The sequence below is a fragment of the Neodiprion fabricii genome, chromosome 3 (assembly GCF_021155785.1).
Source record: "Neodiprion fabricii isolate iyNeoFabr1 chromosome 3, iyNeoFabr1.1, whole genome shotgun sequence".
NCBI classification, from domain to species: Eukaryota; Metazoa; Arthropoda; class Insecta; order Hymenoptera; family Diprionidae; genus Neodiprion; species Neodiprion fabricii.
Genome location: NC_060241.1, coordinates 1,535,983 through 1,560,761, shown reverse-complemented (window position 1 = coordinate 1,560,761; position 24,779 = coordinate 1,535,983). Strand labels below are relative to the sequence as shown.

Here is a 24,779-nt window from a genome sequence, read left to right as displayed (position 1 = left end):
GTTTAAAAAAATCTGTACGTCTGGTCTTGATGAAGAATTTTGCAATTTCCCGCTATTCGTTCGATGCAGGAATCTATAATGGAAGAACAAAAAGGAAAAGTAGAGGACCCGGATTCTTCTCTGCAATCAATTCGACATCCAATTTCGCGACACAACAGAGACAAGACCCGCGTGCAAAAGCGAGGGAAAAAAATTGCGGTAAAAGAAGAAGGTACGAGATTGAAATGAGAGAGAAGGAAAATTCAATTTATATCGCGATTATTATTGCCTCTAACGGAACCGTCCATTACTCAAATACCCACAATCATATTCGTGGCCGAAGGCGTTTACGGATTGCGGATAGTGGACCTCGCATCGTATTGGGATCAGCCATACATAGATACACATCTACGCGCATATGCTAGTACACTCGAATTCTCATTCAACTGGTTAAATATACAGTTAAGTACAGAATCGCACGGAATAATTAAGAATTCCGGTATAAAAAGAAAAAGGTTAACACTTAAACATCGTACACAGTAAAATAATCTTGTGTAAAAATTCTCTAGTTTACTTCTACAGATGGTATTAAAAACGACTTTTGGCTGTTAAATTTTTTTCCAACACTTGGCTGCGAATAATTTGGTAAAATATGTGAAAAGAAGAGATAGAAAAAAAAAAAAAAAATTAAACTTCACATTTTTACAGGCGAGGACAAATTGATCTTTAGATACGGAACATTCTCGCTTGGTTCGATTTATAATTAACGAAAAGTATAAAAGGCACGATATTCTAACGCGACTGTACAACACGAAAATAACGAAACGTACACAATGCGTATAACGCTCTGAGAATCTAAAGTGCACGTCACAGACCAACTGTAAAAATTATTCTCAGTGCCTGCAAATATCAACAATATTACGCCTGTTTTAATTTCCTTACGTATAGCGTAACACCAAATGAAACACAAAGGCGTCAGGCTTATAAGACATCAAGCATCTCTAGTTCCCGACACAAGATCCGAACGGACAGGGTGTATAAAGTCTTATACACGGCATGTGTACGCTGCGCAGATTGACCGGGGAGATAATAATTTTCTGCTTACCTAAACCGGATGCCATGCGAAATTACGCGTGAAGAGGAAGAAAAAATAAATGAAATAACAAAGACGAAAGGGCAATAAAATACCGTAGTTTCATTTGACGAATGCAAAGATCAATTTTTCATCATTCTTCAATGTTAATCGATCTGTTTTTGTTACACCGATCGCATATTTACATATACAGATCACTGTTTTCATACAGAATGAAAAGCGTATATAGATGCGAATATTGCGACTTGATGAAATTATAACACGTATAATATTACAATAACAATGGCAAAGAGACCGATTGCGTGTATATAGAGTATAATAATGTATTTTAAAATATACAATTATATGCGTGCGAAAAATGCGTCACGCGAATGAAAAAGAAATGCTGCTGCGAAATTCCCTGCCGCGAGTTAATGAATCGGTTATTTTTGTTTTTTTTTTCTTTTTTTTTTTCTTTTTTTACAAGAAGAAAAAATTTGGGGGAAAGAAAATATATTAATGTTCACATGCGAGTTTGCACGATTTTGAAATTCCTCGTATCAAATCCGAGTTCCTGCACAGTTGATTATATCCCAAACGTGATCTTAATGCGACGTGAAATTCGTACAAAACCAACAACGGTGGTGTTAGAGAAAAAGGGAAATGACCTTCGTCGAGGCAAGACAACCAGGTCAATGACTCGATCGTTTCGGGTTCTCGATCGGACAGAACTGAAGGCAGGGAAGAAGAAAAAATAAAAAAAAAATAGCCCAAAAACAAGAGTAGAAATAATCACGCAAGAACGAGAAGAGGATTCGAGTAATACGAGTCTGCAAAAAAAAAAAAATTTTTTTCATTTGCACGGAATATGTTTGGTAAATATTATGTTTGCGAGTTTCCTCAATCCAAAAATGACTTCCATTTCTCTCAATAACGTCCGGTATATTGAATAACAGAAAAGCATAACAACAATACCAAATAAAAAAAAAAAAAAGAAACAATAAACAAAAAAACGCCATTTTATTACAACGAAATAAACAATATTTCTTATAAAATTAAGCACGCAATTTGTTCACGAAGTGTACTTGACATTCCGTGTCCGTTCTATTTGCTTACGAAACCTGTCCTTCTTCTCTTTGATTCTTTTCCGAACACGCTTCCGCTTTCCATTATCCGTTTACCCGATTTTATTCACTCTTGAGTCTCGCTCTAATGTATATTAAACAGAAGTAAGAAATCACTTTTGCATAAAATTTTTATAATCAACAATACGATACCAGATCTCGAATTAAACGGTAGCTTAACGCTAAATGAAACCGCAAACACAATTTGAAGAAAAAGAAAACCTAACGCGATGAAACTTTTCCTGTATTCTTCTCGGTTTCAGTGAGTGAAAAATCTGTAAAAGACGGTGTGGAAAAAAAAAAAAAAAAAAATTTTTTAAAAAATCCGTGAAATTTTTTTGATCGCAGACACGTGTAATGAACCGAGTCAATTTAACTTGATCGACGATGTCGGATACCGACAAACGGATGTTAATGCTTTGACAAAGAAGACAATTTCCTGCGCTGTTTATGTTTAACCGTTTTACGATCCCGCTCCATGCCTGGGATTAAACAATCTCGTGATTAAAACCGCTGCAGATATACGCTCGCACAACACGTAGCAGGTACATCGAATACGAAAATCTTGTAAGTACGAAGGGGATCGTCGACTATGGGAATACGGTAATTGCACAATGAGTCATTCTCACTCTCCTGCCAGCTGATACTCGAAGCGTGAAGTCCCAGCTTTGTCTGCGCGGAACTCATCCCATTTTCATTATATAACCCGCCTTCTATTCACTATGCAACCAGGCCTGTTAAACACCGGCGAGCCTCCGAGTACAAGAGCAAACGGTATCGAAGGGCCCGCAAGAAAGTTGCGACGATTGCAGAAAAAAAGAAACGAACGAGAAAAAGAGCCGAAAAAAAATCGCGACATCGTTTTTCACCTTGTGGGATGAGAAAATTACGAAAAGAAGAGAAAAAAAAATTCTACCTTATCCTTTAACGCAACAACAGTTTTGTTCGTTCGTAAATACACACACACATACACATATATATATATTAGAGTGTCCCAAAAAAACCGACTATTTTTTTTTTTTCAAAGAACATTGAAAAATCGTTAGAGTATCTCTAGAAAATGACACTGTGAAAATATAAGCTCTTAATATTAATATTTAAAGGTGGCGATTTGTAATTTTCTATTTCCCATTTAAATAACATGGGAAAATTTTTTTTTGAACTTTGGAATTTTGTGATGGGATAACGAGCTACTTCATAAGTATGACAAAATCAGGTCTTATAGGAAATTTGATGCTCTACAAAAAAGGTCTGATTGACATTTTGCGTAAATCCAGCCGATTCAAAAATATCGAGCCTCAAACTTCGGACTGTGTAAAATTATGCTTTTTTTTTCGTAAATACAACAAAAATTAATTTATATGTATTATAAACCCAGAATTATCAAATATTTATTCTTATATTTATTCTTCAGTTGATAATTCTGGGTTTATAATACATATAAATTAATTTTTGTTGTATTTACGAAAAAAAAGCATAATTTTAAACAGTCCGAAGTTTGAGGCTCGATATTTTTGAAACGGCTGGATTTACGCAAAATGTCAATCAGACCTTTTTTGTAGAGCATCAAATTTCCTATAAGACCTGATTTTGTCATACTTATGAAGTAGCTCGTTATCCCATCACAAAATTCCAAAGTTCAAAAAAAAAATTTCCCATGTTATTTAAATGGAAAATAGAAAATTACAAATCGCCACCTCTAAATATTAATATTAAGAGCTTATATTTTCACAGGGTCATTTTCTAGAGATACTCTAACGATTTTTCAATGTTCTTTGAAAAAAAAAAAATAGTCGGTTTTTTTGGGACACTCTAATATATATATATATATATATATAAATAAATATGCGAGACAATGGGCGGTAAAACAATTCAGGGTTAAAATTACAATATCATCGTATGATACATTATCAGTGTATGTATGTTCGTATGTATTTAGCCCCGCGTGTATTTTAAAACCTTTTTTGCGAACAATTATTTGCAATTACATGTTAGATGAGAATTTGACGGAAGCTTGAAATCGTCGTGAAAAATTGACTGCCCAGAGGCAAAAATCAACATCCAACATAAACGATCAATGGTACAAGGGAAAAGATGGATTTTAGAACGAACGAACGGAGAAGAAGAAGATTAAACGAGGAATCGAGGATGAAGTTAACTTTTTCGCGTGTGTAACGAGAGTTAAGGTATGGTTGTAAACTATCCCGAGTAGCGCGAAACGTGATCATAAACTAAGAACAGAGTAGCTTATACTACGTACCCCGTACCGCTGTCCAGAAGAACCAACAAGTCATTAAAACGATCCCAAGTCTCATATAAGACTCTGTTACAGTTAGCTCGAGCTCTCAGTCGAAGGCTAATCGCAAGAGGCTCAACTTGCCCCTTTTGCTATTAAAACACCATCCTCTTGATCTCGGTGTAACGAACTCTATCCTCGTTATATTTAACCAGTCGATTGATCGAACCGATCCGATAATTGATTCCAACGATGAATATCGGTGTACGTTACGTGTGATTTGACGGAATAGAATTTCGAAAGAAATAAAACGTTGATCGACGTGTGCAAGTTGACGTATAAATAAATAATATATATTGACGGGATGTTATAATTGTTACGAGTGTTCGTCGAGTTAGGAAAAAGAAAATATTATTGAATAAATCGACTCACATCCGCGTTAAAAATTACCGTAATGTAAAAAGAAGAAGAAGAAGAAGGAAGAGAAGAAAAAAAATGGTCAGAGATGAGGACCGGAATAATTTGGTGGGGATATTATACACGTGTCTCGAAAATTATCCAACGTTAACGATATTCCCTTCATTCTCCACGCCTCGCTGTTGATTCGCAATTAATTTAATTACGGCAAGTGGAAGAAAAAAAAAAAAAGGGAAAGTACATAGCCGCTCGGGAATTATCGTAAGTGCCTGAGATTGCAAGCCGGCGTTTTGCTTGCTCGTTGACGTTTGCGGCAGAGATCACGTGCGCCTGTCTTTTCCCCGCGTTGGGAAATTGAAGAAAAACGATATGAAGAGCCTCGAGTATTTGACCAAATTTTTTTTCACCCTTATCTTAGCGTCTCACGGTGAAAGCCTGACGATAGACAATCAGCTTGTGATAATAGCAAACGGTAAATATATACAAATAAATCTGTACTACGATGATCTGAAAAAGTTGAAACAGAGATAATGTCCCGATACGGTATTAAGGGAGGGGAGGTCCGATGAAATTTTGATAATATCTAGTTTTTCGTTTTTAAAATGACTAAAAAGTATACGATCAAAAATTTCTTCCGACAAATTTTATATTACGATAGTACGTGTGTTCTGAAAAAAAATTTCAACCTTCTGCGATAAAAGTGTAATGCGCAAGGAATTACTTTTCGACGGCGGTGAGCTGGAAATTTTCTTTATTTTTGACCACATCTTTTTTAGTCATTTGAAAAACTAAAAACTCGATATTATCGAAATTTCACCGGAATCCCCCCCCAACTTAATCACCCCAATTCCCCGTTTTAATCACACTTTTCTCCGGCACACAGATTGCTACACGAGAATAGCGATAGGATCGATTCTACCCTCAAAAGACGTTGCCGCGAGTGTTGCGGCGAAGACTGTTTCCGAATGCGAGGACGAATGTTCGCGGCAAAGAAATCTCTGCGAAATATTCAGCTACGGGTAAGCGTTAAATTCTATCCACATTTTTCTTTTCTCCGTAAACTTCTTTCCCGCTTCTTTACCGTCTAAGTATCGGTGGTATAAATCGTGCTTGAAATCAGGTTCCTAATCATGTAAGGTGCCACACGAAAAATTAGTAACAAGTACCGAAGATAAATTGTCTTCAAGGCTGGATGCGGTAGGGAGATATTTATAGGTCGCCAACAATTATTGTAATATTTAATTTATTTTTATGCGTACACCTTACGGACTTATATACATATTAGTTTATTTTTATTTTGTATCGTGGCCCAATTAATCGTTCACCAATCAACATCAAACTGCGCCCGACAATTCCGCTATTCGCTGTTCTCGTCTTTTATCCGCAAGATTAATCGTTTCGGAGAAATTTGGATAAAAGTTTTTCCTATCGAAAAAGTAGTATCTCATCACGTTAATGACCCTATTTCGTTTTCAGTAATAATTTGTATGAACAATGATTAATCGGACCACGATACGAAAGACTAAACTATCACATACAAATAAGTCCGTAAGGTGTGGACGTAAAAATAAATAAAAAATATTACAACAATTGTTAGCGACTTATAAATATTTTCCTACTTCCTCCAGGTCGTGCAATTTTTTTTTTCTCATCATTTGTCACAAATTTTTCGAGTGGTATCTCAAAAAGAAAAAAAAAGTTAAAAACATAATTGACTCGAATGAATATCGAGCAAAAAATAAGGAAAAAAAAAATGAAAACCTTGTACAATTTGCGCAGCATCGGTCCGAAGGGAAACGCGTCTTGCCTGCTGGGAAACCGGATACCAAACGGTGACGAGCTGATCGCGGATCCGGACTATGACGTTTACCTCCGTCAGCAAAGCTCGCCGAGCTGCATGCCGGACCGGGTTTACAAATTGGGAAGCGGTGTGAGAAACCCGACGATCATGAATGGCGCCTCGGAGACGCCGGTAAAAACCGACGATGACAAAGACACCGGGAAGAAGAGGAAGAACGGAAGAAGACCGATCGGAACCAGCGTCGTTCCGGGACCAGCCGGTTTCGGGACCGTCACGATTGCCGGAAAGCCCCCGGATGAGGTCCCTTCGCCCTTCGAACCCAACGCCGATAAGATGCCCGACGACGACCGGAATTATGGAAATTATCCGATCATCCATCAGCCGAATTTCAGCCCCGATTACGACCAGGACAATCCGAATCCAAATCCACCGTACACCGGTTACGGGAATAAAAACGTCGGTTACGGTGGCCCTGGAAATTATGCCGGGGATTTTTACGGAGTGGAAGAAGAGTTTCCTCTCCCCGATCGGCATCATCAGGACCGAGACTATTATCTGCATATCGTCGAACACGGGAATCGACATGAAATGAACGGTTACAGGCCAACACCTGCTGAGTTCTGTAAGCAAATCCCACCGCTGCCACTATTTGTTATTTTGTTTTTTGTTTTTTGTTTCATGGCTCAACTTAGGGCGTCTAGCGCCAATGTCTTGTCAAATTTCCTGACAATTCTCAGTTTTCCAAATTTCAAACAAAATTAAATTGTTTCATTCCTGCATGGCACAGGCCACGGAATTTTTGTAAACGTGGAAATCAGCTCGTCGTTGGTACGTCTAATACAATAAACAGCATCAGACAAGGGAAAACAAACATGAACGGCAATGACACAGATTCTAAGCTCTATAGAAAACGGCTCCCGTTGCACGGATGAATTTCCTGCATCAAGCTCGGTGCATCGCGGTTATCTGATCCGCTCGCAGCGAAACGTTAAAAAAGAGGGGAAAAAAAAACAAACAAATAAACTAAAAAAAAAAAAAAAAGCACGTAAGGTTCTAACGTGGAAAAGCGTCGCTTTTTTTTGTGTAATAGAAAAATGAACGAATACTGCGCAGCTGATGAAAATAGTCCAATTAAACTCGCGTAATCTGATGGTTAATTAAAGCTGAATATGGCAAGACACCGCGGCGTTATTAAACGATCGAAAGCAAGAGTCTCGGCTCTTTGCAGGCACGCAGAAACACGCGATGTAGGTAGAACCGGAAACGGGAACGTCCCCCAACTCGTCCGAGTATTGCTCTTCATTTTTATGCAATGACAATATCACGTTCACCCGGGTTCCGACGATGAGGCAACTGTCGGTGGAGTTTTTGAAGCGCGCACGAAACTCGAGGATGACAGCGACGAGGGTGATGATGCCGATGATGGAGAAAGAAAAATATCCTCCTCGCTGCTATTGCTCATCGCCGAATTGAAACGACGCGGGTAGTAGGTACAAAACGTACGTAAGACGTAAAAATGATCTCGCGATATGTACCTAATTGGGACCTTGGCTGGTCGACAAGGTCGCAGGCAACTGCTCGAAAATCCTGTTCTGAAAATGATATCACCGCCCGCAGATACGTTTCGCACGGCAGTGTAGACGTGCGGTTCCTTCCTTCGTTCGGCATTGCGGATGGGAGCAAAGAGAATTGCCGACTTCCGGTCCTCGCCGAAATCGTGCTATCATGCCTGACATGCATCACCGCTAGTGGTTTACATCGGCAATGTTTGTTCCTTGCCTCCAAGGATGTTTAATTGTTGCCTCGGTAAACGTTTCTCGGCTATCTTTTGAATGGGTATAATACCTGCCAAGCGAATTACCGGGCACCTCTGATTAATGAGACGTCTTACGCCTGCCTGCTACGATACTACGCGGTAACAACAACAATTAGAATTAACCACAACGACGCGATTTAGTAATGATCGTAACGATAATCGCCCCCCGAGGCCCCACCATCCATGGACACCAATCTCCTCCCACTATTCTCACTCAAACATTCACTTTTCTGTATAAAACGATGCGCTCCTCCAATTTGACGGTTACTTGCATTCCGGTATTTGTATGCCTTGTTCAACTTTGGTTCGTCATCGAGTTTACCAGTCGTCCAAATGTCGGAAAGATTCGGTAGAAGATTCGCGCAATGAATTGCTTCGAAATAAAAAATTCCACACATATCTTCAAAAAATTATAATATAAAAATCCTTTGTATTTGTGATAATCCCTCCGCAAAACGATGAACGAAATCGGTAGTCTCGGATAAACTTTTTATTACCAATATCTTGTAAATATGCATCGCGAATTCAACCTGTTAGTAATACTTCAGTGTCTCTTGGTTTGGACTGATCAGAGTTCGATAATAATCGTAGAGGAAAACAGTGGCAGTTGTCAGCGTAAGTTCGATGGTCACTCAAAAGTTTCCAGCATCTTTACAGTACGCAACAATGACTGCGAGTGATCGATGCGAACTGCGAATTACAAATTAATCAATTTACAGCATGCTACCGTAAATTGTTCACGGGAAAAAGACTGGCCGAGATTCACATTCGAAAAGCCGTCAACTGTGAGAGGATAGAAGAGTGCGGCAGAGAATGCGACAGCGAAAAAGGGTTCCCTTGCGAAGGGTTCAACTACAGGTGAGACTGCATAGCTCAATAATCGTTTACGACAGCGAACGAAATGTCAAAAAAAAAAAAAAATACGATACGCCGTGCACGTCGACGATGCTTCATATACCTACACACGGTTTATTTTTCACGCTTCCCGTAACGTAATAACGATTGCATTTTTCGCTGCATATCTGGGTTGTCCTACTGCCAACATCGTCGTGCTATTACAGACATCGACCTCCCATTACATCACCACGGACAATTTGACACGAACAAAGGAGAGACCACGTATCCTCACTCCTTTACCGACGTCTTCCAATTTCATTCCACCCGCATCACGTACGACAGTGAAATTGTCAAAGTAACCCTAAAACAGCTGTAGAGGACGAAAACCGATGATCGTTCAATCGACAAAAAACTCTTTACCCGGCTTCACAGACACCCGGGATCACGGAGTCGCCACGGGATGTGCGAGCTGACGGCGATGCGACCGACGCAAATAGACTTCGGTCGCGACGTGGAGCACGAGCCTCGCTACGACTACTACGAGAGAGAGCAGGGCTGTCGGAACAACGCTAATCGACGACCGCAGCGTCCGTCGTACGGCGAAGGCGGGAGCGGATGGATAGACGTGAGGCCCGGATCGGTATCAGGGCACGAGGATAGACGTCCGTACCTGCCGGAGCGAGGGGACCATAGAAGACCGATCGAGGTGCCTCGTCCTTTGGTCTCTCATCCTTTCCTCCCTGAGCCGAGGCCGCACCGTTTTCACGGTGAACCGCCACCCTGGCGTCCCGAAGTGTCGGACTACCCGCCGATAAGCATTCGACCGATAGAGGACGAGGTCCGATTCGATTACCCGAGACCGGGACGACCCTACCTGCCCAAAGAACCCAACAGACCCGGGCCACCGAGTTACGGATTCAGACCGCGACCTCCGGACCTTGGTGCGAACGAAATTCAGCCGTACGACAAACCCGGGAGGAGAAAAGACACCGTTCACCATTACTACTCCCATGGATGGGGGGGAGCCGAGAGTTACGGGGGAGCTTACGGCTACACCACGAACCACATTGACGGTCACGAGCCACCGAAACGGGGTAACTTTTACGGTCATGAGAAGAGACCGTTCGAGGGCGCGGCTGACGTCTACAACTACGGCGGGGCCTTTGGATACGGGGACAACTACGTTCCAGGCGATAGAGACGTCGGTTACGGGGGAACTTCTAGGCGACCCGAACACTGCTCGGTCAGGTCCGGGGCGGGGTTTAAACTGCGCAGAGGAATAGTCAGGAAGAGTTATCTTACGCCGAGTTTGGACCACTGCGAGAATCTCTGCGCTATTGAGAAGGACTGCCTCTGCGTGACCTTCAGCTACAGGTACATCTATTTGGAGATGGTATCGTTCCTATACAAGTATCAGTACTCAAATTGAACAGTCGAATTTGTAGGACTGATACTTGAAGAAACCGTCCTCTCCCTTTATTTGATACGACGACCTGTTTTGTCCGTTCTTGTACTTATACGATGATTTGCGATCAGGTACAGCGTCACCGCTGATGCGCCAACTGACAACTGTCTTCTCAGCGAGATATCCTACAGGGACCTTGACTTTTACACCGACCTGGAACCCGACCGCGATTACGACATCTACTCGATGACCGGAAATGCAAAATCGTGCGCCGAAAAGGGAGGACGAATCAGCCACCGTCCCGCCGAAGAAGGTGACAGGAGCAAAATTAAGCTTTGACCTTCCTCGAATCCCACGATGCTCTGGTCTGACATCGGGAATTTTTTTTTTTTTCAGAGTGCTTCTGGCGAGTCAGAAGCGGCTTTGGAATCCCGCCTGCAGCTCTGAGAAAATCATACGCTGTTCACGGACTCGGGGAGTGCGAAGCCGCGTGTGTAGATGCCGTTTCGTTTACGTGCAGGAGTTTCGTTTATAGGTAATATCGTTGTCGACGAAATATCGACATTGCTTTCTTCAGCGCCACTGCAACCTCGCTATTCTCGTCAGATACGGCGAAAAACCGATCAGAGACGGTGCTCCGAATTGTTTCCTGAGCGACTGTCCCACCCAGGAATTGGATCCACTGTCTCTGATTGATGTTGAAGGTGCCGAATTGTACCAGAGAGGAAGTTTCGGTCGAGGATGTGAACCGTATCCTTTCCCACCGCTGAATCACCGTTGGCGAAGACCAGAGCCTAACACAAGGCCGACAAAACCGGACGAAGGTATAATTCGAGCAACTAGAATATACGTATTATCCACGAAACTCACTCGCAAGGAAGGTATCCCTTGTCGAGCTCCCCGATTAGATTTCTTTTGTAATATGTTATAGTAGACTAAGAACTAGCCGACACGTATTTTTTTTTTTTTTTACCTGCCATCAAACACTTTAAAAGGGGGCGAAGACCACCCCCAAAGATGGGCATCCAACATGGTGATTTCTTGATGCTCTTGATGAATTTGAATGAAACCATTGCTGAAATATTTCTATTCGTGATCAAACACCTTGTACACAGTGTGTTACGCGGAGTACGACAAACCGTGCAGATTGACACCGAGCGCAGTGATCCTGACGATATACGTCGACTCCGAGATCGAGTGTCGAGAGCGATGTTCAGAGATGCGGTTGAGGGGTCGAGTGCCGTGCATGGCGTTCAGCTACAGGTGATTAAAAACCTCGCGGAAACTGACCACTGATGATGAATCCGAGATAAAGAAGGTCGATACCTCGTATCTTTCAGAATTTCAGTCGACAGGGACGAGCACAACTGTTTCATGAGCGACGTACCGCGTCGCGATTTGCGTCCTGGAATAGATTACATCCGCGGCGACGGTCACCTGCTTTTTGTGTGGAAGGAATTCGAGCCTCAGTGCGACTCGGGCTACTCCGTAGGAATATACCTCGACGATGACGAGGATCAGGACCGCTACTTCCACCATGAGAAACTTCCACCCCCACGCCGACCGGGCATCGGCCACGAACCACCCAGGCCAGGTCCAAGCTCTCGTCCACATAATTCTCCCGGGCATTACGACCCGTCGAGTGGAGGCGGTGGCTTCGACTTTGAGCCTAGACCAGGAAGACCTCATGGGGGAGGTCGGTACCCTCCGCCATCGGGTTTCAGCGATCATAGAAACGCCGGAAGACCCTACGGTACGGTTCCTAGACCCAATGACGACGACGAAGGATACTACAATCGCCGTCCATTGAACCCTGATAGACCAGACCCTGTCGGACCGAGTTACGGAGGTCAATCTGGAGGAGGCGGTTACGGCGGAGGTTCCTTATACGACACCGAAGATCAATACCACTTTTCGCACAGTAAGAATTAGAGTCCCGATGAATCTCGATGCTATCCCTTCAGATGTAAACTGTCCATCTTGCGATTCGCAGAATACGGAGGCTCAACGTTCCAGCACTTCACGGTAAACGGCCAGCCCTGCAGGCGGGGAACCAGATGCGAGAGGAACAAAATCGCCGGTTTCTGGTCCTGTGAGCCAGAAGGCGGTGAGTTTGGAAGCTGGGACTACTGCTGCGAGCCACAGCATCACTGCGGTTATTCGCAGGGTTACCATTACCCGTGGTTAGTATTTACCTTCATCGATCACGCGGTCTTTTTCCGTACTCTGTGTGAACGCATAACCTTTGTTGTTAAGGTGCTACGTGGGGCCGGATCAAGAACAGTGGAGGCCGTGCAGCGAGAATTATTACCCCTACCTGCCAAATCCTCGGCCAGGTCGTCCGACGAGCGATCGTTACGAGGAGGAAAATCCTTACGGAGAAGTGCCGAGGCCGGGATTACTCGGCAGACATTGGCCTGTCGCTTATCTGCACCGAGAGGCGCCGCCGAACGCAACCGACTCCTTGGCCACCGCAGACAACAGAAGAAACCGTGAGCTAAACGTTTCTCACGAGGATCAGAGCTCGGCTGGATCCGAAGGGATCGAGTCGAAGGATTCGCAGCTCCGGGGTAACCGGAACGTCGTCATAGTCAATGACGGCGGTACCGAGACTTCGCATACTCGCTCAGGCAAGATCGAAAGGATAACCAGATTCCGCGGGTCTGGAACTTCCGGAAGGAACGAGGAGTCCTCGAGTTTCTCCTCGTCGATTATCGCGTCGAGTCGAGGCGGGGCGGGAAATACGACGGGGAAAATTCAGGACAACGAGGATCGGGAGCTAGCCCAGATACTGAGACTACGAGATTCCTATGACAGCGATTATGCGGTTAGGAACGATTATAACGATACCGATTCACCCTGGGTACCCGGAAGTGATACTACGTTTATAAAACTGCCAATTATATCGCCGAATAAAACTAGGGAGGAAGAAACGTTCGAGGATTACTTCGAAATCGTCAACGTCGAGTAATTTGAATATCCATATTTGATTCACGGGTTAATTATTTACGGACATGAGTTTTTAATTGTGAGAAGCAAAAAACGATGAGGAAATTTATGAATTATTTATATGGATCAATTATAAATTACGTATTCAACGAAGCGAGTTTGTACCTCTTTTATCTTTTCTGTTGTACGCGAAATTGAGGATTGATTTTCGAATGTATTGACGATGAAAGTTAGATAAGTATAATGTAATACAAGCTTTGTACGCCCCTCGAGACGTTTCGAAGTAAATAGATTAGCTGTATATAATATAATATAAATATACGATCGACATACCCGTCTGTATCCTATTCAATTATTGTCCAAAAAAAATTCATTATCCATTTGCTGACATGAAATCCTAAATTTTTACCAACAATTTTTCATCCATAGATGAATAGTCAATAAAAATGTTTCTTTTTACTAAATATCGCATAATCTATCCACGCATAAGCTCTCAAACATATTTAATGTAAATAAATTACTCGGCGACAAAAGTTTTTTTTCAAAAATCAATTCAATTTGATACGATATAATTTTTAAAGCTGCTATAGCAAATCTCCGAGAGCACCTTTAAAAAAAAGGCGTCTCGCGGCGAGCAAGGTACATATCTCTGGACTGAATCATTCGAAATGAAAAAATAAAAAATATTTAGTTAATACAAGGTATTAACTGGTCTTTGATCCAAGGGATAAGCAAAATATTAATTTTTAACAAAACGGCGGCTTCTTTAATACATGTACATTACAAATAGCAAATTAAAAAAAAAAATCGGATTTTGAAAACATTCCGACTAGCTATACCCCTTTGAATCGAATTGAGCGGTAGTCACGTGTTCGATCCATCCAGATAATTTTAACTCGTGATTGGAAGCTAAGCCGATCGGTAGCGACATCTACCATGGAATTACAAAACTGCGTTACTAGGCTCTAGCTGGCTCTAGTCGGCCGCAAGGGATACCGCGTTCCAATCCCAGCGTCAACTTGAAGCGTTGACTACACGTGGTGCCCGATAGAATTTGCAGGTTAATTTACGGTGAGTATATAATTACGGATAAATCTGGAATAGATCGGTGTAACAAACTTTGTCATTACAATCTGTCTGATTGAAAATTTAACGCGAAACTTAATTGCTCTAAAACTTGATTACCGATGATCGAAATGGACGACGTAAAATATTGTCTGTAATCAATATGAAAGTTGAAAAAAAGAAAAAATAAAATAAACGGAGCAAACTGTTTCTTGCAAAATTTCTCACATCAATGTCTCTTTCTGTGTTTCATCCGATAGACAAGAAAACAAAACAATCGTCTCAATGATGAGTTTGACGAAGCAAAAGAAGCGTTCCAAGAGCGAAAGCCTGGTAGAATCCGGAGCAAGTATTGAGACAGATTCAGCACCAAAAAAGAAGCAGAAAAAGGATGCTAAAAACGTGGAGGAGAAGACTAGCAAAGTTAACGGCAGTTCGGAGGCAACGACGCAGCTGACCACCAGCCAGCGCAAAAGACTAAAAAGCAAACAACGCAAGCTGAAAGCGATAGAGAAGATAAAGGCTGAGGGAGGAACGCCGAAGTCTCTGTGGTCTGCTAAAAAAGAGCATCAGGCTGCCAAAGCCGCAGAGAAAAGTGCTAAGGGCAAAACGAAGGTAGAAAAGAAATCCGGAGATACGGTAAAGGCTAAAGAGAAACGAGCGGAAAAAATAAAGTCAAGAAAACAGAAACGACTCAGCGAGGGTCAGTACAAAATAGACCAGATCATCTTGTCGCCGGATGAAATAAGGCTGAGAATCGAGGAGATCAAGGGCAGAGCGGAGTTGACTAAAACGGCGCGAAGGAAGCTGGCTGTACTGAAAAAAAAATTGGCTGTTTTGGAGGGGGTCGCACTCCAGAGCGATAAAAAGGGAGACACGGAAAAGAAAAGCGACAACAAGGGATTGTCAAAGGCTGAGAAGCGCAGGCTGAGACGTGAGAAAGGAGCTCCTGGAGACGCGGAGGGAACGGAAGCCGGCGAACCGGATGTTGAGAAGCCGGTAAACATTCATACGTTCGAGAAAAAGAAGGCTAAATTGAACAAGGCGCAGCCAAGTAAGGGGGAAGTAGAAGGGGCAGACAAGAAGAAGAATAAGGAAAAGAAGCAGGATGCAATCGTTCAACAGGTGAGCAAGGCTGGCAACAAGATAGTGAAAAAGACAAAGTTAGTCAGCGAGAGCGTTGAAGATGAGGACGAAGACGACGATGAAGAGGAAGCAGAGTCGGAGTCTGCGAGTGAAGATGAAACTGCTGGAGTAGAGGAGGGAGAAGACAGTGAAGATGACGACGACGATGATGAAGAGGAAGATGACGAGGAGGAGGAGGAGGAAGAAGAAGAGGATAGCGATGAGGAAGAAGAGACCCAATCCAATGGATTGAATTCTTCTCTGAACCAGTTTACAGAGAAAGATGCAGGCGAGGAAGAAGAAGAAGAAGAAGAAGAAGACGACGAGGATGAGGAAGAAGAAGAAGACGAAGATGAGGACGACCATCCATCAAAGAAGAAAGCGACAAATGCTTCCAAGCCTGAAGGTAAACAGAAGAAGGAACAGCAAACGAATTTGAAGAAACAACAAGGCCAGGAAGCGAACGGCGATAAGAAAAAAAGATATGTTTTGTTTGTTGGAAACATACCGTTTGAGTAAGTAGTATCCACCGTCTGAGTAACATCCAGTCGTAGCCGTAGATATTCTGAAATGACAAAATTACAACAACATTATTATGCCATACTGAAAGAAAACAAATTCTTGTCAATTCTGTGAGAAACTTTGATTTCTTGTTCATAAGTTTCGAAATTATTTCAGCTTAAAGCCAGCGGATTTGGAAAAACATTTCCTGACCAAGGTTGGCGAGGTGTCCAGCGTTCGGATACCAACAAAAAAGGGAACTCAGATTCCACGAGGATTTGCTTACGTCGAAGTGACCAATAATATTGACTACGAGGTACGACTGAAATCTAGTTCGCTTTCTTCTATGCGTAAATCCGCCAAGATTATGAATACAATAGAACAAGAAACCAAGTTCTCAAATATTATTATTCCTGTTTTGCAGAAAGGACTGTCTCTTCACCATTCGATGGTAAATGGCAGGAGAATAAACGTGGAATACACGTTGGCGGGTTCGAAGCAGGTGGTCAAAAGGCAAGAATTGGTGTCGAAAAATCAGAAGCTACACGCTATGAGAAAAGCTGGTCAACTGGCTGGCAGTCAAAAGCACGACCAGAAACGAAGCGTAAGACGATTTAAGAAGAAGGAACAAGAGCGCAAACCAAACTAAATGATAGTCGGTGAAAGATGACAAAATATTAACGGATATTAGGGGGGTCAGACAAATTTTCTTCACAACGCCCCCAAATCTGTTCCAAATCATTCAAAAAATAAAACGCTGTGTAAAGTTTCAAGCTGCTACGTCAGTGGGATATAAAATTTTGAAATTTTCAGGGTTTCTTCCTATCACTATAAGCAACAACTACGCTGAACTATAAATCGATCCCTCAATTTATACCAAAGTCATACAAAACGAAATAACTGGTTATAAAAACTACATGTATTTTACATTTTAAACTTTCGGAGCTTAGCGGCACGTTTTCCCATTGACATTGCGGCTTGAAACTTTACACAATTTTTATTTTTTTTTTAACGATTAGGCACAGACTTTGGGGGACGTCGTAAAGAAAATTTTTCCGACCCCCAAACAAGAACCGCCGTATTGGATATATTCAACAAATACGTGACGCGAGAAATATCAAAGGACGTTAATTTAACAACGAGGTTGAATTTATATTTTACACGCTAGACTTGACGGAACAGAAGAATGAAAAGTTATTACGAAAGTTTGTTGGCTACACTCTGTTACTTTGCATTTCAGTTTATCGTCAAAATGTTATAATTCCGTGACTGATAAAACTATACTAAACACTAATTAAGTATATCGTTATATCTAATAATAAGATGACGATGTCTAATACGTGCAATCCAAATACACGTAAAGCTGTACTTGCATGTTATACATTATTTTGTTAATCTTCATCTCGTATATGAATAAAAAAAAAAACAAGATACAAAACTCCGAATTAAGAATCGTCTTCACTCCTCCACTTTCCCCTCCACGAAACTCCACGCATGCGAATCGCAGGATTATTATAGACACAGAATACTGAAACAACGCGAAGAATGATGATTCCGTAAGCGTAAATCCAATTTTTAATCTCCCAATATAACTTAGAAGCAACTCATCCGAACGGAAGCCAAAATTAGTTCCTAAAAAAATCATCTTCTCTGGGGAGGGGAGGGTTATAAAAATTATAACTACCCCTGGTGGGACTCGAACCCACAATCCCCGGTTTAGGAGACCGATGCCTTATCCATTAGGCCACAGGGGCTCTTGCGCGTTTCAGGCCTGAAGTCTCTGTGACAAGGTGCGAGTTTCTCGAAGAATCCTCCGTGTTGCCGCGTGAAATAAAACGCGGTTAGAGAGTGAAAATTTTAATCTATCCAATTGATCGAGATTTACGATTCACGTACGCAAAGTTGGTTGAAAAATTTCACGACATTTCATGGATGGTTAAATGACACAACGCTCGACGAATCGAATTGCCGGTAACATTTTGTTTCGGCACACAAGTCGAAATGTCAAAATGCCGAATGGGGGTTGAACGATGATTTATTTACTCCGCGTTCTTAGCCAGGGAACGATAAGAGATCGTGAATTTTACACCAAAAAGGCTAAGAGGTGATCCCAAAGTAAAACTTCTCGGCGAGACATCCCATAGACAAAAATGAAACCTGCATCGACATCCGAGAGGAATGAAACCAAGACACCCGACACCTTTGATCTAACCGAGAAGGTTGGATACGATGATTTTTTACAGGTAAATTGACACGATCTTTCAGGGATAAATGATTGTATGTTTTCAAAATATTATCATGCGACAAAAGTTCCAATACCGTAATGAAATCTTTCAGGCATCTCTGCCCGAAGAGATAATATTCCCGGAGGAATTGAACAGATTTTTACGGGATCAAATTCGGGTGAGATCAACTGTTTTGTAAACGAACACTAAACTTGACAATATTTTATAAAATCAACCCGACCCGATGTCCAGGACTTGTCAAGCGAGAACGGATGTCTGCGACGCGCGCTCGAAGAGTGCGAAGAGAAGCTGCAATCACACATCCGAAAAGCAAATTCGCAAGTCACTTTAAGCTCGGGTCTAGCGGGGGAAATAGCAGCGTCTAAGATTGTCGAGCTGAGTAAAAAGTGCCGGGAGCAAACGGCCGAGGTTGAAGTGCTAAAAACGAGGTGCAAGACCCTGGAGTCGAAGCTCGCTGAGAATGAGAAAGAACCGCGGAAGAATTCGGAAAATTTGGAAGTCGTTCGTCGGACCTCTCGCAGCGATTCGCGGAGCGACGGTATTAACGGAGTTACTTTTACTGCGTAGCGATAATTTCTGATCAACGAATAACGCGACAGAGATAAAACGGCCGTTGACCATCGAGGAGGAGATGAAGAATCGCGAAGAGCAGATAAAGACGCTTCAGGATAAACTTCAGCAGGTTAGTTCGAAGCTGTACGAGTCTAAGAACACCTGCACTTCGCTCAGGCAAGAATTGAACAAGGCTCAGAAGGTGAGATTGATTCTTGAAGAGGTTGGTGAGTCGGAAGTTAACATTTTTTCTTCTCTCTCTCGATATCACGATACAGTCTCGCATTCAGGATTTCTCGAATTAATATATTCCTAAGCTACGACAATTTCCCCCAAGACGAATGTTTGAACAAAGAGTATATAAAGTACTAACGTTATACGAACTTTTGAAATCGGTTTTGAATTGAAAAAAAAATGTAGTAGATTCGTTTCATATCAAGTTTTAAAGTGGTAAGTTCTTTTTTCACGTATAAGAACAATAATTGGGTAAATTATGCATGGATAATTTTTTCCGCACAACGACCGATGAGTGTATTGAACAGACTATTATTGAAATTCAGTTATTATGTAGCGAGGTGGGCGAAAACGTGACGATTTCCAGTCTGTCGTCCCATCAAAGCGGTTGGAGAGGTCGAGCCGAGCAGATTCAGCAGTTGCATCAAAGGATTGCTGAGCTTCAGATGAAGCTGAGCGAGTCGGACGGAACTTGCCGAGGAACTGCGAGCGGTAATTCAGTATAAAAGCCATAAAGAAAAAGTAACGAGTATAAAAGACACGGTTAAGTTAGTTAACGTCGCTAACTACAGGGACAACGACCACGTCAACGGCTGACAAAAGGCAGATAACGAATCTGCGAAACATGGAAAAAGAGCGAAGACAGAGAGCCGAGGAATCTGCGAGGGAATTGCGCCAGATGAGCGTGGCTCTCGAAGCTTCGAGGCGAAAACAGGACGCTGCCAAGGCGCGGATAAAGGTCTTGGAAAACGATTTGACGAACGCCAAGCAGAGCGTAGCGCTCCTCAACGAGAAAAGATCCCACGACGATCACTTGATACAGGCACTGAACGTACGATCGATTCGGGAATAGCATATATATATACATATATACATTCATTCAGCAGAAAATTAACGATCGCTTCGTTACTGTAACGTGAAATTTGATTAAACTGCAGGGACGGCTCAAAACCGTAGAGGATAAATTTCGGGAACGGGAAAGAGAGACGCTCGTCGCTAAGGAGAGGGCGGAAAATGAGTGCGTGAAAATGTCCGACGAGGTGAAAAGACTGCAAGCGAGCAACGAGCACTTGAGGAGAATCATCGACGAGAGGGAAACTGAGATCGACGCGTTGAGGTGAGCGGATATCTAAGTTCGAATAAGCAGGTCTCTGTTACCGACCTTATACCGACGCTTCGACAATTTTTATTCTCATTTCACCAAAAGAGGGCGAAAATGGTAGAAGCGTTATAAGATGGTTGGGTAACGATACCGAATTTTCAAAAGGGCGATGATACATTTTATGGAAATGAAAAAACAAGAAATAAATAATACAAGTCAAAGCTCGGACAATCGTAACATGGAATTGTCAAGATGAATATAAAAATGTGTAGCAAAATTCTCACGATTCTGTACTCCGGTTTTTCGTACACTCCGCCTTTCCGTATCGTCTTCTAAATTTTCTAAATTTTGAAATCCCTCGAAAGTGAGTTTCTCGCCTCTTTGTAACTTCTACATTTTCACCACCGCCGCTTGATTTGACGCGAAGGAACGAGTCCGGCTGCAAAGGGGATGGAAAATTCTTGCCCCTCTCGCGGGGAAGCAAGAGCATCAGTCCCGCGGGCACCTCCAGATCCAGGACAAACGGTGATTACAACGAATACGTGACCCTTGGTTTGGCCGCGGAAGCGGAAAGAGAACGTCTCATGGAGCTGGTCGCGGTTTTGAACAGACGTCTCGACGAGGAGCGATTCGCGACGGACGGTATAGCGGTAAAAAAAAACGTTGGAGAAGCTTCTCCTTCTCCTCTTAGTTTTTCACCTTTTCTTTTTCATCATCGAACCCCATTCGCGTCATCGTCGTAAAATTCAGGAGACGCTGAGAATGGAGCGGAGCAAACTGGCTAGGCTGGAAACGAAACTGCAACGAATGGAATTGGACAGATTCGGTCTGAGCAAAGTGAACAGCGGATACAAACCGCGTTCGTTAAAATCATCGACGATTTCCGGTGGGAGTCGAGAAGAAATTGCGAACGATGAAACGCGTTTCAAGTGAGACACCAACGATTTAAAAATCTGCAATTTTTTTTCGTTTTTTTTTTCTTTTTTTTTCACCAAGTCTCGAGCTGAATAGATTTCTTTTTTGTTTTGTTTTTGGTTTTGCACAGAATGGAGCTACTCGAGGAAGAATGTCTCGCTCTGAAGACGAGATTGGCTACCGTGCAGCGCGATAAGGCCGCGGATCTCGCTACTTACAAACAGATGTTGGATCAAGCAAGAAAAACTTTCCAAGACGCCTACAGGTGAGCTCGATCGTAAGAAAAAAACAACGGAAGTAAAGAATTGGATTGTTCGAGATGGAGAAATAAAAATTTAATACTCATCATTTCACCAAGGGGAAAACCAAACTCTTGCTGCCACTCGAGCGTAACGATTTGAAACGAACGCTGCAGAAAAGTTGATACGACGATTTTTGCAATCGGCTTAACTCTGGCCGCGTGCATAGCGTGAAAAAATGTGATTAAAATATATTCGTATACACCTGTGTACGCAATTTTCATATCCGTATAGAATTATTTATTTTTCGCCCGTTGTATAACGAAAATTGTAACATGAATTGAGTAAGAGCAACCGGCGTTATATACGATGACGAATAGTTTGAAACAACAACTTTTTTTTTCTTTTCGTGCAAATATACGCGGACAGATAATGCAATACGAGTTAAATTCCGGAGACTACGAAATTCTTCCTAAGACGAGGCTGGCCTTAAGACCTCGTGCACACGTACGTATGTGTATAATAAAAGCGAGATCCCTATCACACCTGTATAAGTACGCGCAGCGCAATGGTTGTTTGAATACCTCGAGTGTTCTGCAGCGGTTATAAGGACGTAATTAGCGTGTAGAATTCATCGTCGAAAACATTTCCGACACACGCCTTAATATTAATTCTTCCTTCTACTTTTTTGTCTTTGACTTACAGAGGTTCGATTAAAATTTAGAGTAAACATAATAATATAAGAGTGGCGATAATGAACTAGCTGCAGGTGAGAGAGATGTAAAAAAAAAAAAAAAACTTAAACATAGCCGAAAAGTGACGCGTCTTTACGTCGAGGTTATTATTCTTTTTTTTTTTAGCAAGACGACTGAAATTCTTCGCGAGTAATAAATTATGACAATGAGAAAGCTAATTAGATTATTAAGACGATGGCTGACTGACTGACATGCGAATGACTGAATGAAAAGCGATTCGCCTTGTCTTCTCGTTATACACAATATTTAACGTTGAACAAAAATTAAACGATATTTTTTTTTTTGTATTTTCTTTTTCGATCCATTTTTTTTTTGTCAGTCTCTGATCGCGTTTCTCGGACTCGTTCGTCGCTTCTTCCTTCCACTTCTTTTTCTCCGGCGATAAGATGCTCAGGGATCCCGGTTTTAAACGGGCCACGCGCTCCACTTCATCTCTTCTAATATTGTAACGTAATACCCATGTGTACACAAACGATACTTATACACGTATAACGTAGATACCTGCATGCATACCGCGTACAAGAAGGAGGTACAATAAAAAGAAGCGTTCGCGGAGTATCATTCCGTGCCTACGTGTCTCTCTCCCTAATTTTTATATAACGCCGTGTTTGCCTGACGAGGTAAACGGCTACAGGCTTCGGGTATACGTATAATACAGCGTTACGCGTGTACGAATATACACACGTGCATACACACATACCGCACACCTTGACTATATAATTGTTTACACTCGCATAGAGATAATGTAGTTTAATATGGCGCCCGCGTTCTCATTTCAATGTCATAAATTCATCCCCCGTTTTCCCTCAGATTTATTCCATCAATATAAAGCGTACGGAAAAGAGATGGAGCGAAAAAGAAAAGAAACGGAAAAAGATAACAAGAAAACGGTGAAAAGAAGAAAAAAACAATCTCGGCAATTTATTGTGAAATTACGCTTTTATCTGTTTCACACAATATTCTGTACGAATTATATTTTTAACCCCCCCCCCCCCCCCCCAAGAAAAACAAGAACGGGAATGAAAAGTTAAGGCGGGTTATACGGCTACATTGTACACATATACATTTTTTTGCAAGGGTGTGATAATTTTTCCTTCACACATGTAACGCGTACTTCCGTTATAAACGCTCGCTGGTTCGTTCGCACCTCGAATTTTGAGCTGCCTTGGTTTAGCACCTTCGATATACTTACGATTCATCGAATATATACGCAAAGAAGAGGAACGAGTAGAAGAAGAAGAACGAGGCAGCAGACGACGAAGATACGAACGCGCTGACGGTTCGAGTAACAAAGTTGTTCAATCCCGACGAAGAGTAAATTATTAAAGCGTGAGTCAAGTAATCAAAATTGCCTGTGCGGACTCTGTGAATTGAAAATAAAAAGGAGAAGGTGACAGTAAAAAAAAGTGTCGTGGCAAGGTTCTTGAATTAAAAAAATTGAATTAAAAAAAAAATCGTTCAGAAAATTAGAGATAAAAAATCATTCATTACAGTCCTCGGATTGATAAATATCTATAAATATCAAACAATCACCTATATGTATATACTGTACGCATATGGAGATGAAACACATCTTTTAGCGATAAGTAATGATTCTTTTCAAGATTCCCCGGGGAAAAGAAATATCTATATTATTTTAATATCCGCTACTTAAATTCATTCGATCAATTGAATAAGGTAGAATAACTTTGTTCGTAAATGCTTATTACTTGAACAAAAAAGGTGGATATTTTTTTTCCTGCTTGATCGATAAGATCATAGATCCATATTTTCTCTCTCTCTCTCTCTCTCTCTCTCTTTCAATTTTAGTACTTTATAACCAAAAATAAAAATCCTGCTAAAGTAATTTCAGGGAAAAAAATTAAAACGAACGGCTATAAAATTTATACAGTGACGCGTGCACCTAAATCCTTGGACAAGAACTAAAAACTTTGAAAATTTGAGTTTAAATATGAAAGAAAAAATATATAAATAAATAACTAATGAAAAAATGTCGGACGAAACGAGACGATGAGGTAGTTACTCGAACGGGGGAAATGTGTATATATATTAAACGTACGGTGAGAGCGTTACTCCCCACCACCCTCCTAGTGTGGCAAAGAAGGAGGAACAGGAGGAGGAGGTACACGCACAGGTAGGCAGAGGCCGTAATCTATATTCCGTATATTCACACTCGCCCGTGAGTTGGATGTGTGTCGAGTGATAAGAAAAGAGTATAGGCGTGACGTCACTAGGCGCCTAGGAGGTATATGAGGGAAGCCGGAGGTACGTCCACGTCACTCGTTCTTGTGATTTTCGTTTGTTTCGTTCGCCGCGACGTAAAAATAATTTCGCAAGTAACGTCGATGAGAAAAAAAAAAAAAAACAAAAAAAAAAAATTAAAAACAAGAGACAAGGAAAGGCGTAAGA

The 24,779-nt window shown here is 41.8% G+C and overlaps 3 protein-coding genes and 1 non-coding gene across 5 annotated transcripts; 3 read left to right on the top strand and 1 right to left on the bottom strand.

Moving 5' to 3' along the window:
* The first annotated feature begins 4,515 nt into the window (after nucleotides 1-4,515).
* LOC124177649 lies at nucleotides 4,516-13,694 on the top strand. Of its 2 annotated transcripts, XM_046560254.1 has the most exons (12): nucleotides 4,516-5,300; nucleotides 5,712-5,847; nucleotides 6,608-7,251; nucleotides 9,165-9,303; nucleotides 9,715-10,656; nucleotides 10,819-11,000; nucleotides 11,084-11,222; nucleotides 11,294-11,511; nucleotides 11,803-11,950; nucleotides 12,028-12,608; nucleotides 12,681-12,870; nucleotides 12,944-13,694. In XM_046560254.1, exons 1-12 carry the CDS (start codon nucleotides 5,198-5,200, stop codon nucleotides 13,656-13,658), a joined length of 4,137 nt encoding a protein of 1,378 aa, XP_046416210.1. In that variant the 5' UTR covers nucleotides 4,516-5,197; the 3' UTR covers nucleotides 13,659-13,694. The 2 variants fall into 2 exon arrangements, with proteins under 2 accessions (XP_046416210.1, XP_046416211.1); XM_046560255.1 differs by lacking the exons at nucleotides 4,516-5,300; nucleotides 5,712-5,847; nucleotides 6,608-7,251 and adding an exon at nucleotides 8,376-9,060.
* A 904-nt stretch (nucleotides 13,695-14,598) lies between these two features.
* On the top strand, nucleotides 14,599-17,507 carry LOC124177653 (glutamic acid-rich protein-like). Its single transcript, XM_046560270.1, has 4 exons — nucleotides 14,599-14,707; nucleotides 14,962-16,341; nucleotides 16,505-16,643; nucleotides 16,752-17,507. Exons 2-4 carry the CDS (start codon nucleotides 14,987-14,989, stop codon nucleotides 16,974-16,976), a joined length of 1,719 nt encoding a protein of 572 aa, XP_046416226.1. The 5' UTR covers nucleotides 14,599-14,707; nucleotides 14,962-14,986; the 3' UTR covers nucleotides 16,977-17,507.
* Nucleotides 17,508-18,008: 501 nt separating this feature from the next.
* Trnar-ccu lies at nucleotides 18,009-18,081 on the bottom strand. The gene has a single exon. It is a non-coding gene; the product is annotated as a tRNA-Arg (tRNA).
* A 396-nt stretch (nucleotides 18,082-18,477) lies between these two features.
* Nucleotides 18,478-23,226, top strand: LOC124177387 (coiled-coil domain-containing protein 13). Its single transcript, XM_046559716.1, has 11 exons — nucleotides 18,478-18,570; nucleotides 18,665-18,730; nucleotides 18,805-19,111; nucleotides 19,173-19,327; nucleotides 19,686-19,851; nucleotides 19,932-20,191; nucleotides 20,298-20,476; nucleotides 20,889-21,111; nucleotides 21,212-21,390; nucleotides 21,507-21,641; nucleotides 23,181-23,226. The coding sequence occupies exons 1-11, from the start codon at nucleotides 18,478-18,480 to the stop codon at nucleotides 23,197-23,199; spliced, it is 1,782 nt and encodes a 593-aa protein (XP_046415672.1). The 3' UTR covers nucleotides 23,200-23,226.
* The last annotated feature ends 1,553 nt before the right edge of the window (nucleotides 23,227-24,779 follow it).

Excerpts from the sequence above, each read along its gene's own strand:
- LOC124177649 (XM_046560254.1), top strand. The coding sequence starts at position 5,198 with ATGAAGAGCCTCGAGTATTTGACCAAATTTTTTTTCACCCTTATCTTA. Across the intron at positions 11,512-11,802 it reads GCCGACAAAACCGGACGAAG|TGTGTTACGCGGAGTACGAC; the intron begins GTATAATTCGAG and ends CCTTGTACACAG. Across the intron at positions 12,871-12,943 it reads CAGGGTTACCATTACCCGTG|GTGCTACGTGGGGCCGGATC; the intron begins GTTAGTATTTAC and ends TTTGTTGTTAAG.
- LOC124177653 (XM_046560270.1), top strand. The coding sequence starts at position 14,987 with ATGATGAGTTTGACGAAGCAAAAGAAGCGTTCCAAGAGCGAAAGCCTG. Across the intron at positions 16,342-16,504 it reads GTTGGAAACATACCGTTTGA|CTTAAAGCCAGCGGATTTGG; the intron begins GTAAGTAGTATC and ends AAATTATTTCAG. Across the intron at positions 16,644-16,751 it reads CCAATAATATTGACTACGAG|AAAGGACTGTCTCTTCACCA; the intron begins GTACGACTGAAA and ends CCTGTTTTGCAG.
- LOC124177387 (XM_046559716.1), top strand. The coding sequence starts at position 18,478 with ATGAAACCTGCATCGACATCCGAGAGGAATGAAACCAAGACACCCGAC. Across the intron at positions 21,112-21,211 it reads TCGCGACGGACGGTATAGCG|GAGACGCTGAGAATGGAGCG; the intron begins GTAAAAAAAAAC and ends CGTAAAATTCAG. Across the intron at positions 21,391-21,506 it reads AACGATGAAACGCGTTTCAA|AATGGAGCTACTCGAGGAAG; the intron begins GTGAGACACCAA and ends GGTTTTGCACAG.